This window comes from Ptychodera flava, assembly GCF_041260155.1.
Source record: "Ptychodera flava strain L36383 chromosome 23 unlocalized genomic scaffold, AS_Pfla_20210202 Scaffold_24__1_contigs__length_23054250_pilon, whole genome shotgun sequence".
NCBI lineage: Eukaryota > Metazoa > Hemichordata > Enteropneusta > Ptychoderidae > Ptychodera > Ptychodera flava.
Genome location: NW_027248278.1, coordinates 2248590 through 2265697, shown reverse-complemented (window position 1 = coordinate 2265697; position 17108 = coordinate 2248590). Strand labels below are relative to the sequence as shown.

Genomic DNA, 17108 nt, shown 5'->3' with positions numbered 1-17108 from the left:
CCTTGTACCAACTTGGAAAAAAATCATTTGAGATTTGCCTATGACTCTGTATATGAAAAAATCCTAGCAAAATTGCCGCCATGCGGCCATATTGGATTTATATCACAAAACAAATCAATGTGCATATGTATGATACAAACGGTTAAGAATTATATCATACCAGTATATTGATGGCGTAAAATGCAGCAGTCTCATTGATGGAGACGCGAAAAGAACCATATTGGCGATATACCACGTCTGGCATATGCCCGAGCTCTCTGCTTCAGCAAATATCCATTTTTGACGTTCCACGCCAGAATTTCAATTTACTGTTATGATTAAGTCATCGTTGATGACACAGTCCCCACTTGTTAATGGGAACTTTGATTACAAGTCCTCAAAGAGGATAGATAGTCCTCTTCATGACTTTGGTCTGTGATGTCCTTTTACTAAGTTTGAATAAAATCGGTGAATAAAATCGGTTGAGACGTGGCCGAGTTTTGGCTAAGGACATGAAAAAATTGTAACAAAATGGCTGCCATGCATATGGCTCTGTACATGAAATAAATCATAATAAAATGGCCGTCTGGCAGCCATATTGGATCATATCACAAAACAAATCGACGTGCATATGTATGACATAGGTCAATGTCCTTGTATCAAATTTGAATAAAATCAATAGAGATATGCCTTAGTTACGGCTCTATACATGAAAAAATCGTAATAAAAATGGCCGCCTGGCGGCCATATTGGATCATATCAAAAAACAAATCACAGTGCATATGTATGACATATGAAGCAATCCTTGTACCAAGTTTGAATGAAATCACTCCAGACATCTCTGAGATATCTGCGTGAAGGACATACGGACGCATGCATGGAAGGACGGACGGACGGACATGACCTAACCTATAAGTCCCCCCGTACGGTTTCGTTGGGGACTAAAAACTACCAAATTGCCAGTTTCTGTCATACAGTGGCAAATAATTTGCAAAAAACTCAGTTTTCCTTGTGCATGGTCGGCAATAATTTTCAGAAGTCTGTCAGCTGAGTCAGTGTCAAGTCTTGATTAAACAAACATTCTAGTAAAAATACCTGCCCAGTTTCCTTGAAAGTTTGCATAAATTACTTAAAGCCCCAGTAATGCTAACTTTCAATGATTTTTTCATTATTTATATATGAATTGCAACTTCTTATTCTACTCCCCAAAGAATGTTGAAACACCCACTATTCAGCTTGCCAACTTAGCATTTATATGCATAAAATGGATTGTTATTGTTCATATTTGAATTCTAGTCTGGACCAGAAGTCACTTTTCAACAATAACAATACAGTTTAAATACGTATGGGCTGAGTTGACAAGCTGAACACTGTGTATATCAACATTCTTTGGAGAAAAGAATAAGGAATTATGGTTCACATTCAAAATAAAAATGGTGAAATTATCATAAAAAGTTAGCAGCACTGGGGCTTTAAAATGCCACAGCTAAAGCTACACAGTGTTATTGTATTGCTCCTTATATAGTTATGAAGTGGGTTCAAAGGGTATGGAATGGATCTATTTGTCAGGTGACCTTCTAAACTGTGAACCTGTGGTGTGTTGTGTATGGATATATCCAAGCATGATGTTTAGTGTGGGTTGGGCATGTACATATTTATCCAGGCATAACGCCTATATTGTTACAATAACAATAATAATCATCATTATCTTTATTTCAACTCGATAGCCTTGATTGTATACGCCTCTTTTAATGATCACATAAAGAAACTTATTTAATCCATCATCCCACAGGTAAACGCTCAATTACAGGATGAGGTACCCATCAGCCACTACCTAAGGAAGCAATGAGGAGTAAAGGGCACAACACTGTGCTGGAGTTTTGACCTCACCATCCTCTAACAGTGAGTCCGTTACTCTGGACTTACATGTAGAGGGTCTCAACAAACTCACCATCCTCTGGTGGTGAGACCAGTACTCTAACCACTGTCCCACAAAGTTGACAGTGTTGTCATGACATTTGACTCTTGCATCAATTCAAAGAAAAGATATTCATGTGGAGTAAGATAGACAAGTACACGGATTCTTTGATTTGTTTCTCCAACCTTCATGTCATGTATCATGTTAACAATCAGCACACAAATATGGTTGGTTTTCACTTTATTGCAAAAACTTTGTAGTGTACATTGAAAGACACAGTTTACTGCATTTCAATCTAATGAAATGTTACTAATCAGTTGATGCACTCCACATAGACACATTAGTGAGTTTTGAATCAATGCAAAATTGACACTTATGTGCACCATGGGGCAAACAGAAATCACAAACAAGTGCTTTGTACTATCCATGGCTAGTGTATTCAGCTTTTTTTAGTTGGTTTTTGTTGAACCAAACTCCTGCTGTGAGCCACACTGCCTGCTAATGCAAACCATATTGCTACTTCCTGGTATACGGCCTCAGATTGGGCAGAAAAATTAATATGTCACAAAAACCAAGAGATAGTATCTAGAGAGATCAGAGTATTTTGATGGTCATGACCATTAATTCATATTTGCAATGGTTTCATGTGTCTAAAACCAGGGTTTATTATATGCACGGTCACCCATTCATTATCTTTCAGCATGTCAAAATATAAGTAGTATCTCGTATCAAACAAAATTCATGAAAAATGGGCAACTTTGTCCTTTAATGCATAGAGTTTATTTTAGGAGTTTTATTTCCCATTTTACAGAGGCAAATTTATTTGAGGAAAATATTTGAGTTGCATCTGTAGATGTGGCCAACTGGGAGTGCAAACACAGCAAAGAAACAACACATCTACCCAATTATTACAGCATATTTTTGTTATTTATGAAAGCACAACTGCATAAAATGTCTATGTACAACATTAAAAGTTCAGACAGCAATGCCTAATGTCTTGGTTAGAACACCTGTCAATGATTTTGTAAGAGTACTGTGATCTACCGGTTGGCTTTCTACATATCTACCAATAAAATTATACCGCAGTTTACATGCATTGGAGCTCGTGTGTACCATTGGTATTTGAACTGCAGTGCAAAATGGTCATCTGCAAGTTGTACAACTTTGCAAGAGAAATTCCATTGGCATGAAAGATTTCAAAGACGATAGCCATGACAAGGCTTACAGATATTTTTTATCTAAGAGAGAAAATGACTTTCTTACAGTTTTGATATATTTAGACTGCAGTATTATCCCATGTTTCTTTCCCTTGAAATAACCCTAACTCCAACAGGTTCCATCTCAAGCTCTTTCTCAAATCAATAAATTAAACCATGGTTCCTTATTGCTTACATCAAACCTGATTACAACAAGCGACCTAACGGCCGATATAGCTCCGCTGTGTTTATGTAGAGAATAACTATTTTTGAAATGTTGATGAAGCAGGTGGAAATCTTTGATAGCTCATTTCAGCGGCCAGAAAAAAGTGGCTAAAATAGCTGCAAAAATATACAATTGAAGATTTCATCATAATTTGAATACATCACATTGGATCATCCCTAAAAAACATGTCAACTAAAGCTATCTGATGAGTAGTTTTTGAGAATGAAATTTTCTGACCAAAAATGGCAACAATTGCCCCCAAAATAAAAATTGCAGACTTCACCATAATTTCAATACATCATGTATTAAAATAATCCCTTGGAACCTGTATACCAAATATCAAAGCTATCGACTTGCAGTCTTTGAGAAACAAATTTTTTGTCCAAAAAATTGCCCCAAAAACACAAAATTAGAGATTTCAACATAATTTCAAAATATCAAACTTAGTTCATCTGTAGGAACCTGCATATCGAATTTCAATTACAGATTCATCAGAAATTCAATATATTACTGAGTTCATCCATAGAAACCTGTATACTAAATTTCAAAGCTATCAGACCAATTCTTTTGAGAAACATTATTTTACCAAACATGGCAAGAATTGCCTTAAAAATGCAAATTTGCATATTTCTGCATAATTTTAAGAAATTTGAAATGATCATCCTTAGGGACCTATGTACCAAATATCAAACTTCTTACTGGTAGTTTTGAAGAAGAAGATTTTTAAAGATTTTTTAACCAAAATCGACCAAAATTGCCTTAAAAATACAAATATGCAAATTTCACCACAATTTGAACAAATCTAAACTGCATATCAAATTTCAAAGCAATCGGACTAGCGGTTTCAGAGAAGAAGATTTTTTACCGAAAACAGCAAAAAATGCGCCAAAAATAGAAATATGCAAATTTCCAGGTATGTGAGAGGTCAGAAATCGATAGTCTGCGCCCCCAATCTGCGCTAGCGCATTTTAATCTGCGCTATCGATCTGCGCTCCCATTCTGCGCTATCAATCTGTGTTCTCGATCCATGAATGTTTAGATTTTAGTCATTACGGCGACATAGCTGCCCGACAGATAGTAAGACATGGCATGGTTTAGTGTTGAAATAGATTTGTATTTTTGTACACCATAAGCTTATACCGAGTGTCAGGAAGACTGGTTATTGGATAATGTACGATCGAATGCATTTTGAATCAAGCGCAACATACCGTATAGTCTCATGGATCCTAGGGCTATGAAGTACACATTCAATGAATTTTCTTTCTCATATAAAAAGGTCGAGAAATGATCAAGTACATATAGTAAGCGCGAAGTCAAGTACGCTTACAATTATGGTAGACCTTGCTACGACGACTTATGTCGACAGCCCAACAACGCACAGCAGAGGGAGTGGCAGGGCTTGCTACCAGCACTGCAGCAACCTTGCGACATTGATTGAATTAGTTTGTAGGATGGCCTACGGAAGCGCAAGTGGATGCAAATTTTGGTTTGGGTTACTGTCACTATTTAAAACTTTTTTTAAAGATTTCTCTTTCGATATTGAGCATTTCTGTTCATGTTCAGAGAAACGTTTGAGCCCGATAACTCTGACGTTTACCTGTTTCGCAATGTCCGTGATGATGATTAACAAGGTCTACGTCCGTTGACGTCAAGCTAGCTGAATACACGCGTGTGCGGCCGGTGACCTGTCAATGACGTTATACAATGGCCATCTGTCTATGTACTGAACAGGAAGGTTGAGGTTGGGAGTAAACTTGCCAAAGTAATTCACAGTAATTGTGCACAAAATCGCAAAAATCGTAAAGGGAAATGTAAATCTAAGCCTTTCTGTTTCACCTAACACAAATACAAATGGCCTGCCACTATAAATATAGTTTCTCTGACGAGGGCTAACATTTGACTCCGATTGAGGATTCAATGAATTTCTCAAATTAAGATGACATCACTGATCTGAGAGATGTGATGTCGAAGAAACTGATACTATGACGGTGAAGATTAGGTAAGTTGATGCCGTAAGACATCGCAGAAGACAAGTAAAAACAATAATACATTTTCTCGAGATGTTTTTGATTTTTCAGATTTGCATTTGATAACAGGAAAGCGATTTAGTCCTATCAAGCGAGAAGTGAATGCCCGTTAACTTAGAACACTCTGCTTTGAACCAGTCATTTCATGGTTCGAGTTTAAATACTTTTTTCAATTGTCCACAAGGACGACCCACAACTAAAAATGTATAACTTTTGTGGCACTTTCAATGCTGCTCCCTTGTTTTCATGAATGATCGTAGATTGCATTGATGAACAAATTATGACATCCGTTCTAGCTTGACTTTTATATCATGCGAGGACGTCAGAAACGACTGTCTACTCCCTTGTCCCGCGTCAACCTGTCCCGATATTATTAGGGCAAGGTGGTACACGTCTGCAAAGATAATAAATTACTTACCATAATTCCATAGACGCACACTCACCATATAAATGCAAGCGCACTTCTCTTCCGATTGTTGAAACCATGTTCATACGGAATGATTGAACTAACAAGCACAAAAATTGCGATTGAGGTTCCGCCCTTGTAAACAAGCGTCACTCCGTAAATCTTTCCCTAGCACGAGCATGTCCCCGTAATTTCAATAATTTCACAAAGCAAGCATCTCTTTCAACCCGACTATTACTATTACAGTAGCTACACCAATAAAAAAGTTAATTTGAGTGGTGAAAACGAAATAGATTCGTATTGCAAACTTTTCCACAGATGTGAAGACGAAATATCAAACTCTAGCCAAAACATGTCTCTGCGTTTTGTAGGCGGTTGCACTCCACGTCTTTTTGCTTATACTAGCTACAAGTTTATATCATGAAGAAAGGTTACGCGATAGGGCACGTTCAAGTAGTCCTATTTCATAAGTCAGGTCCATGACATATGTACCAACATCAGTGATTGGTTCATCTTGTAATTTAAGGTCCGTTTACGTTACGCTGATTGGTGGGACCTCATGCATTAGGTCTCATTATTATTCACTTAACAGCTCCCTGATTGGTTAATGTGTAGGTCCTGTCCTCCAGTGTTCACTGTCTCATTATGCAATGTTCCACACGCTTCCTGGCTACAGCTGAAGTGATACGTTATTCGCAATGTTCACGGATCGGCCGAAAGTTACAACGGAAAATGCCCGACAATACTTCATGTGTTAAATTTCCATGTTTTTACTTATCCCTGTCCCTTTATCTTTATGCATTACAGGCATGTTTGCTCGTTGTTTTCCAATTGTTGGTTACGTACAAAGTTTACGATTTTCATTTTGATTTAGCGGGGGCATTGGCCGCATCGACAACAATGAGGCTTGTGATTGACAAGAGGAAACATTAGAGCTTCAAGGGAAACGCATGGGGTTCACTATATAATCCAGTAAGCCGTTTACCATGTTCCAAACTTCGAAAATTGTGACTGCGTGAGAACAGTTGTTCGCAGTCGACTGACTGCAGCTGGTGCCAGTCGTCATAGATTCTATTGGTTCAGTCGTACCGGTTGTAACCTACTTACACCGATCTTTGGACGTACATGTAGAAATACCTTTCTCGCAAACTCTTGGAGAAATGCAAAATTGACTTGATCAAGAAATTTATTATTATTAATGTAATTTAGTTTAAACGAAGATGTTGTGATAAGCAACACATCTTCCATAACATCTGTATATTGCTTTCATAAAAAGTTTGAGAACTATGTACTGGTTCGTTTAAAGAAGTAAAATTGAAAACAAATAATTAATACCTGTATAGCAACTAATGAAGTAACCACGCAATACTATTCTTATATATAATCCCATGGTATTTTTCTCTGTTTGACGTCATCGTATACGAGTGTTTTTCGCGGAGCTGTACAACTTCGAGCCGAAGGCGAGAAGTTGTGCGGCTCCGAAAAAAACACGTGTATACGATGACGTCACACAGAGAAAAATACCATGGGATTATATATTTATCACATGAACAGTCTTCTTATTTTTCTTTGATGTGAATGGATCAAAATTATCGTAACAAATTGCATGAATTTCGTCGCTATTTGTGTTTTACTTACGCGGATTACTTTCATTTAAAGAGTAAAGCGGCCCGTCACCCAGGAGATACTTTCATTCATAAATCCCATCAAGCTGAAATTTGCTACATGAAATGGTATCTCCACCAACCAGACATACGGATTCTGTCACGTGAACCTGTCAATCATTGTCTCGCGCTGTACTGATGCCAAGGCAAGTCGGCCATCGGTACGGTGCGCGGTGGACATAACTTTCATCGTGCTAGCGACGGATAGCCATAGTATTCAGAGTTATTCAGAATATTTACAAATAGATTTATGAAGTAAATGCAACGACACGATCGAAACAGTAATTCTCATTCTCAGAGATTCCGTGGCTTTTCAAAATATCACACAAGTTTACGACCGTGGCGTTCGATGACTCACACCTCATTGCATGTTTATGCCCACAACGCTGCCATCACCGGTCTCTGCAATGCCGGTGTCAACTCGTTAATCCCAATCTCGGTCGTCAATGTTTTCGTCTTAAGGACTTTGATGTTTGCAGTGACATATATCTCACCCGTCGATACATCCTAATTTTACTTTACGGAAACTCTGTTTTGAGTGTTGTCTGAGTCAACTTCCGAAGTACATTGGATTCCACAGCGCTGCAATGCATATAGCTGATGTCTTCGCTAGCGCTACAGCCTTATGCCTACGCCGCGCAACAGGTTTGATTCCGAGCAAGAATTTACAGAATTTGTTGTATGATGAAGAAAATTTATCGTTGTGAGTCGAATGACTTTATGCTTGTGCCTGTATGTCGCTTTCCCGAGGATTATACTGTACTCATTTATTCAGTTGAACTTCCGTTGAGGTGTAGATTTATCGCCAACCGGGATCGCCCGACTAAGCCTTACGAGGCGACGCGACTGGATCGGCGGTATCCCCATTCGATTCTTGGGAACAGCTATAGTTTTAGCGACTAGAAATTTCGCTGGACATGCCTTCTATGTTTCCAAGTGTGGATTTATCGGGTCACCTTTTTTGTAAAAATGTCATGAGAGCACGGCATCGATCACGACAAATCGGTCTATGTTCACGTCGCGACCGCATGTATGAACGGTACCATGCAAGAAACAAGTCATTGACAATGACATAGTCCCCAGTTGTAATAGGGGAGTATTAGTCTTGATGGGGCAGCAAATGTGGTCATTAAGAAGTATCACTGGAGTGTATATGTTGAGATCTATGGGCATCTATCTAGCTGTATTGGCCAGCCAAGAAATACATATGCGCATAATAAATGAGGTACAAGATGTGACATCTTAAGGTCTAATATCCTATCAGAATTGGAGGGTATAGAACTTGTGGTTACTGAGTTATGCATATATATGTATAATCACGGTCAAAGGTCATAAGGTCACGTGACATTTGAAAAAAAAATTGTATTGCTAATTAATCCCTATATGCCAAAAATCAGACCTCTAGCTCTATTCCCTTGCCCAGAATTAGATGTGTGCATAATTAATGAGGTAAAGCGTGTGTTGTCATAAGGTCTCCCACCCTACTAAATATAAAGGACATAGCACTTGTGGTTACGTATTTATCGACATAAACGTATATTTCAGGTCAAAGGTCATCGAGGTCACATGACATTTGGTCAAAAAATTTCTACCCTATAGTTATCCCTATATACCAAAAATAGCGTCAGGGACACTGAAGCTCCTCAAGTGTGAGGCCAGTTGAAGTAGTTGGTTGTTGGTAAGCACTAATTGACTTGGAGGCATGGGGTTGGGATACGGGATACACAAGATTTGTGTTAGATACATTTAATTGTTTGGGGCATTAATATAAAAATAAGTTGCATACATTAACACCAATCTATCCTGATGGAGTATGTGGTGGTTATTATTAGGCGACTAGTAAAGTGAGTAAGCGCCATTTACTGCATTGGAATGCAGCTACATTGGATATACTTACCTGCGTTTTGACAAGTCTTGTATCACCTAGGTAAAGCATATGACAAATTTGACTTTTTGTACAGTGCTAGTATCAAAGTTAGAGTCAGACTGATGACTCCGGGCTAAGCCAGATCTATCCATTGGTGAAATCTCTGATATTTCATGATTGGATAATTACCAGCGATTTGACAAGTGTAGTCTCGGTATTAGAGTCCCAAAATTGCCGATAAAAATCGGATAATCGACGATTACGCAGACCCATCGTGCCCAGATACAAGTCACGTCGTTGTGGTGACGTCTAGTATTGATATTGGATTCAACATAGTCTGTTATCCGTATATCTATAACAGAAATATATGAGACGTCAAACTTCGACGTACGGTAAATATCCAATATTTAAAAACTGTGCAAAGTCGCTCCTTCATGGGGAAATACCCGATCGGTTATGTTGTGCAGTTGACTTTCCCGATACTTTGGTGTTATTAGTCATTTTTGGAACTCGATTTTCAACATGAGACGTCAACGATGACATTTATTATTTAGTTTTTTGTTCCACAATGACAATTCTAGCGTTTCATGACCACAGTTTAGTCCCGCAGTGTTCTACCTTTCTGAACACAGTTCATGATGCGTACGTCTGTGATCAGATATTTTTAATAACTGACACGACAGGCGTATTCGGCCTTCGCATGTCTCAGCAGGATGTTGTGCCAATTCGACAAACTCTGAAACTGTTCAGCCCGATCTTTTTTGACTGATAGACAAAGCAGATCTTAGTGAGAAAAATAAGTTAGCCAGTGACAACTCTTGCATTCATTCATACATTTTTATTTGGGGACATTACGTTGACCTATGCGGACTCATATTGCAGAACAAACCATTTACCACGAAGTTAAACTATAGACAGTTTGAGCAAAGTCGTTCGGTAAAAAAGTTATGGACAAAAATACAAGTTTTCAAAACAATAATGTAATATGTTTTCCCTTTTACCTTGGATATTCTTTGAATTCTACTCACTGCATGATCTGTACCCTGAGAGTTCGAAAGCGCAGAATGGGAGCGCAGATTGAAATGCGCTAGCGCAGATTGGGGGCGCAGATTGTCGATTTCTGACCTCTCACATAGCTCAAATTTCACCACGATTTGAACAAACTTGAGTGAGGTCACTCCAAGTGAACTGCATATAAAATTTCAAAGCAATTGGACTTGCGGTTTCAGAGGAGAAGGCAATTGTTGATGGACGATGACGGACGACGACAACGACGGAAAATCAACCTATTTGATAAGCTCTGCATCGCTGACAGCGGAGCTAAAAAGCAGGAACCAGTGCATAGTCATTCCGCAGACTTAAGAGGTTGAAACTCATTGTACTGGGTATCACGTTTTCCATTGTAGCATACGTAATAATATCAGAACCCTGTGGTGAGAAAGCAAGCTCAACTTATAAAAGGTATTCACATTCAGTCTTGTAGTGTATATTCTCCCCACATGAGTGTCTGGCTCATTTGAAGATGGTCAATGAATACACTGCAAGCCCTTGTGCAAATACCTCAACACTGTATTCATGAATGAACCTAGGACACAGCAAGCAAGAGAGATGACAGATACTTAGCAGAAGGTCCATTGATACTCATTTCAAACAATTCGTGCAATGGGAAACTTACTTTTTATATCCAAGGAACAGCTTGACAACTGATGATGCAGAGATACTTTCTTCATCCTCTTCACATTCCTGATTACAAATTTAAAAAAATCCATGTTATTGTTAGTACTGACTTTTCCATGATGCCAACATAGTAGAATTCTGGTTTTCACCATACTAAGGTGTTTGTGTTGAGGAATGTACAATATCTGCATCCTGCTGGTCCAGCACAAAGCACATTTCTAAGAAAAAAATCTGTTACACACCAAACTAATGAAAAGTATCTTGAATGTGATTTGTAGAACTACTTCATACCATCCTTTAATATTAAAAGCAGATAAAAATATAGCTGCAAGCAGCAATGCTGGGACCAAAGCAATCTTAAGTGGGGAAACATACCATTAAAGGACAGTGTGCTCACATTCGGTTTGAATTGGTCCATTCGAGAAATATTTAAACCAGGAAAACAAGAATGACAAAAGCAAATAAGGTCTCCAACTTAGGTACTGGAGGTCATCTTTAGGAACATGCATATCAACTTCTATAGCAATGGGACAAGCAGATCCTCAATACATAAGCAAATGTCAACAACAAAAAATAGACAGAGAAGGTTTGATAAAGAAAGGTGGGAGTGGGTAAAAAATGTACGAGGGATCTGGTCAAAAAGTAATGCTACCTCATCAATCTTCTAGACCCTACCCCTCCTCAATATCAAATGTTCCATCCCTTGGTATTACATAACAACAGATTACAGGAAATGTGTTTAAACCTTGGGCAGTTTTTTATTAATGCAATAAGTGTTATCATTCTAATGCAAACAGCACTTAAGTTAGTTACAGATAGTGAAATGCCTTCCACTGTGGGCGGTGATTACAACATCTGGAATTATCCTGGATCCAAATTTCTCATCAGTTCTTGTATGTCTTACATAGACAAGTTGCAAAAATTGGTCCGCAATGAATCAGCTTTGTTTTCTGGATCAAATTTTCCTACAAATTGATACCAAATATGACAAAACTATGTTCACAGCCTTCGAAACTGTCTCACAACATATCCTGGGTTGGTCATTTAAGGTCACAAACTGAGAAAATTGCCTAAAATATAACCATATATGAACTGTAAATGCTCACGTGTTTCATTATATATTGCAGTTATGTGTAAATTTGAACCTTTGCCACATGTTTGCAACTTCATTGAAATAATTATGAGCAACATAATAAACAATATTCACCACAGATTCACCTCTAAAGGTCATTAAGTATTTAAATATGTAATTAGCTCAAATAAAAATAATTGATTTCTTTGACTGCTATCTTTGTATCACCACTTTATATAGCAAGTGTAATTAATTGCCTTTGGTCAAGTCCTTCAAACTATATATTCAAAACTTTGAAAGCTCATTAGATATGCAAACTATAAATTAGCTGACATGAAAACTTAAGTGCGAAATGATTCCAATATTGGTATAACCAGGTATAATCATCAATGTACATAGCATGTTATGCCAACTTTGATCAAATAAATCCAAGTATATATCCCTAATTAGGAAAGTTCATTAAATACACACATTAGGAATTGGCTGAAGCAAAAATGCTTAATGCTTTTCAATAATGTTAGCCTACATAATAGTATCTTTAATGTACATAGCAAGTTTCATCAATTTTGGTAATGTAAATTCAAATATATATCCCTAATTTAAAAAATTCATTAAATATGCAAATTAGGAGCTGGATGAAGTAAAATGCTTAATGACTTTCAATAATGTCGTATCGTAGCATCTTAATGTACATAGCAAGTTTTGTCAACTTTGGTTTACTCAATACAGATAAATATCCCTGATTATGAAAGTTCATTAAATATGAAAATAAGGAATCGGCCTAAAGTTTAAATGCTTAGTGACTTTCAATAATGTTCTATCATAGTATCTTTAATGTGCATAGCCAGGTTCATCAACTTTGGTCTCGTCAATTCAGATAAATACCCCTAATTAGGAAAGTTCATAAAATATGCAAATTAGGAATTGGCTGATGTAAAAATGCTGAATTATATTTAATAATGTTCAATCATAGTATCTTCAATGCACATAGCAAGTTTCATCAATTTTGGTCATGTAACTTCAAATATATATCCTTAATTTCAAAAATTCATTAAATATGCAAATTGGGATTTGGATGTAGTAAAAATGCTTAATGACTTTCAATAAGGTTAAATTATAGTATCTTCAATATGCATACCAAGTTTCATCAATTTTGATCGATTCAGATATGTACTCCTAATTAGGAAATTTCATTAAACATGCAAATTAGTAATTATCTTTCACATCACCCTTTAATAACTTTCACAGCTGATATATCTTGGTGTGATCAACATTTGTAGCGAATCACATCAAATTGTGTGCGGTCGTTGTCAAAATATATCAGTTTTTTCTAAAATCATTAATTATGCAAATGAGCAAAAAGTAAGCAAGCCACACCCACCAAACATAGGGCCAAAGTCCCTGAAGCTACTATAGACATGGATACAAAATTAAGTATTTCCTGTCTGTATGAAATTATCTCACTAAGGTCATCCTAGGGACATGTAAACCAAATATTAAAGCTGTCTGACCAGCGGTTTTGAAAAAACAAGCGACTCAACAGTTGACAGAGCTCTGCTGTGTTATGTAGAGAATAACCTTTTGTGACACATGTATTGATGAAGAAGGTGGATATCTTTGATAACTCATTTCAGGATGGCCTGACCAAAAATGGAAAAAAATTCTGTAAAAATACAGATTTGCATATTTCATCAGACTATATTAGTCTATAATAGCAAATAAACGAGAGTTAATTACATTCTAATTAAAGTAAACAAGACTTGCTTAAATCAAGATTTACGTCATAAAAAAACAGCATATCTGTCAGGTTATAAAGAATTTTGAGCTGGTTATCTTTTAATATCAGTAGTTTCATACTATTAACCAAGCACATTTTAACTTTCAAATTAACATTGTAAGTAAGTTCTGTTGAATAAGTTGAGACTGTACATACTCAGAGAAAGCACACTGAAGAGACAAATGTTTGAAACTTAAGAAGTTCAAGGTCATCAAAAGCATTATAAGGAATCATGTTACACTTTCATTGCACTGTTTACACAGATTGCATAATTGCTATAAATAGCACATGAGGAATCTTACAGCCCAGCTTTACCATAAAAACCCTATCACTTTGACCACTCTTTTAATTGACCACTCTATTTTTTTCCTCAAAAAGTAATTTATTTTATCCTTACCAAGTCAACCATAAATGGAAATTAGAACTTTCTCTATCTCTATTTATTTGACCACCCTATCATGACAAACTATTATGAGCAATTTCTTTTAGATAACATAAATGGTGGTTCAGAATATATCAAAGTTGGGATTCAGGAAAGTTGCCTTTACATGTTTTAATCCTCAATTCACTATGAACTGTCACAAAAGTTGAACTTTCTGATAATTCCACACTAAAATTATTTTGGCTTTGATGATTTCCTAATTAATTCAATTATTTAAAATCATATTAATTATTTTTTCTGGGTGAATTGATAGGGTTTATACAGTACAAGAATTACATACAATGTAAGTCAAACTTTGACCAAAAATGACAAAAAAATTCCTTAAAAATACACATTTGCATATTTCATCACAATTTGAACAAATCTAAGTTGGGTTATCCCTAGGGACCTGTATACCAAATAACAAAGCTGTCTGACCAGTGGTTATGAAGTAGAAGATTTTTTACCAAAAACACCTTTTTTGGCATTAATTTGCCTATTTTCAACAATATCAAAAAATTAAAAAAAATAGTTTCTCAAAATCATATTTTTCATCTACACAACAAATATCAAATCAGTAAGTACTGCGGTTCTCAAGATATTTGAGTGGACGGACGCCTCACAAACGGAACATACATACATACATACATACATACATACATACATACATACAGACTGACGACGGACGCCGGACGGATACCCATCCCAATAGCTTCTACAGACTATAGTCTATAGTAGCTAAAAACTAATCAGTTCTTGCCATTTGCAAACTGAATCTATGTACCAGATTTGATTCTGATCTGATGAGCCATTTTGAGATATTGAGTACACAGACAGACAGACAGACAGACAGACAGACAGACAGACATCGCTGCGACATATGCCCACGTGTGTCAACACGTGAGCAAACATGGGGCCCGGGGGCACCGACGTCCTTTGTACCTCCTTACTGTTTATTAATTGCCATAAATGTGAAATTTGGCAAAAAGTCAAATTGTTTGGACATAAATGAAAGTTATTTGAACTGGTTGGTTACTGCTCAGCATAAGTTCAAGTGTGGATTCTAAGTATCAACAACCTTGATATGTGTGAAAGTGAATTAAGAATAAGAGATATGGGACTCAATAGGATCAACAATATCTAAAACAGAAAACGGTGAACTTATATAATACAGAAGGGGAGAAAATTTAGCCACAAACTATTGTAATATAATGGACAATGGCTAATCGAAACCAAATTACTTAAACTGGATTGTTGGCATTGATTACACATGTATTTATTGTCCATCAAATAGAAAATAAATTTGGGCCATTGACTAAAAAACATTTGCTTGTTACACTCACCACACTTGTACTTAGTATTTGGAGTGTACACCTATCTACAATACAATGATAAAAAGTTTTGACTCTGTAGGTCAACAGTGCATCTTTAATTAATGTATGAGACTAATGAGACTAAATAAGCTTACCCCTCAAGTATGTATAGGCCAAAAACAATATTTAATTTTGAATAATGTAGTGCAGGGAAGGACATACAATATGGTGAAAAGCAAACTAAATATGTCAACAATGATGTCAAAATCAATGCACAACTGTCGAAATTACCCAAAATAAGCAACAGAAAACTAAAAGTTATCGCTGTGTCGAAAGGACAGTACATCAACATAAAACGACGCTAGTTTGTTATGACATGGAAGCCGGAGGTAGAAGGACCATGGAGGTAGTAGGCAGTGTTCTCCCCAGAAATTTATGAAACAGGATCGGCTAATTTGCATAACAATAAGTATGTAAATATTATGTTAATTATGCAATACACACATCACTCCATAGCATCAGAAAAAATCCTACAATAAAAGGATAAAGTAAAATCTTTTATGCACTTTAAGCACTTCATATATTACATCAATATTTTCATTCAAAGTCTTCCAGTTCACTCTAGAATAACATTCAAAATCAGACGTTTTATGTGATCCTCTGTTACTACATGTTTGTCTGTAGCCAGATTGCAAAAACCATGGACGTCTTTTTTAAACGACCATGGCAAAACAGTTACACGGACAAGTTCATACAGGACTGAATATTATTGCACTGACAATTCTGAGTCAGCAGAGCATGCCTGCAGAGAAATATGTCGACTTTAAAACTCAATTCATAATAAAGAGAAGCTTGAAAATATTGATACCGGGTATTTTCAAGAACAAGATTTGAAATTGCATCGACTTCTACTTCGACAAACGTACGAAACATTGTATGGAGCACACTTGAACACACGCGACCTTTGAACCTATACTGTATACCCTATGCCTAACCGTACGTACATAGCTGCTGTATTCAGATGATCAACAAATGATTATTTTCGCTCATGCAGTTCCTTTTTATTTCATTTCATGGTGCCTTGAATATCGTAAAACGGGTCATGGGTTTTGAAACTGGATCAAGTGCAACTGTTTCTCAAAGTCAATCGAACGAATCCATGCAAGTTACGAATGCGTGACACGAGGTGACACACATGGCTCCAACGTCATGTTGACGTACACAGATCTCGAAATGGTGCGAGCGTGCTAACTCAGACACGCAACGATCTGAACACGCGGAAGTACCATAGAATTTTACATTTGCTGTTTGTCTCAACCAATCGTACGATTTCAGCCACTTCTAATCGAAATCACTTTTCCTGACCTTCGGATCCTTACCAGTGCGAGACATTGGTGGCAACGGCAGTTCAACCAGTTGCCTATACTATAGTATATAGATGCTTTGACGGTGTGCCCGCTGGCAAAGATGCAACACCGAGCCTTTCGTTTAGTATACTCCATGTCCGTTGTATAAAATGGCCGTTGTCTGTACGATCGGCAGCGTAACACATTTCATGCTTTTTT

At 36.9% G+C, this 17108-nt stretch overlaps 1 protein-coding gene across 1 annotated transcript in view; it reads right to left on the bottom strand.

Moving 5' to 3' along the window:
- LOC139124775 (cullin-1-like) overlaps positions 1-17108 on the bottom strand; it is a 149522-nt gene that overhangs the window by 20224 nt on the left and 112190 nt on the right. Inside the window, exon 8 of the mRNA XM_070690887.1 lies at positions 10959-11026. Within this exon, the coding sequence (XP_070546988.1) occupies positions 10959-11026 (68 nt within the window). The remainder of the gene's footprint in view (positions 1-10958; positions 11027-17108) is intronic.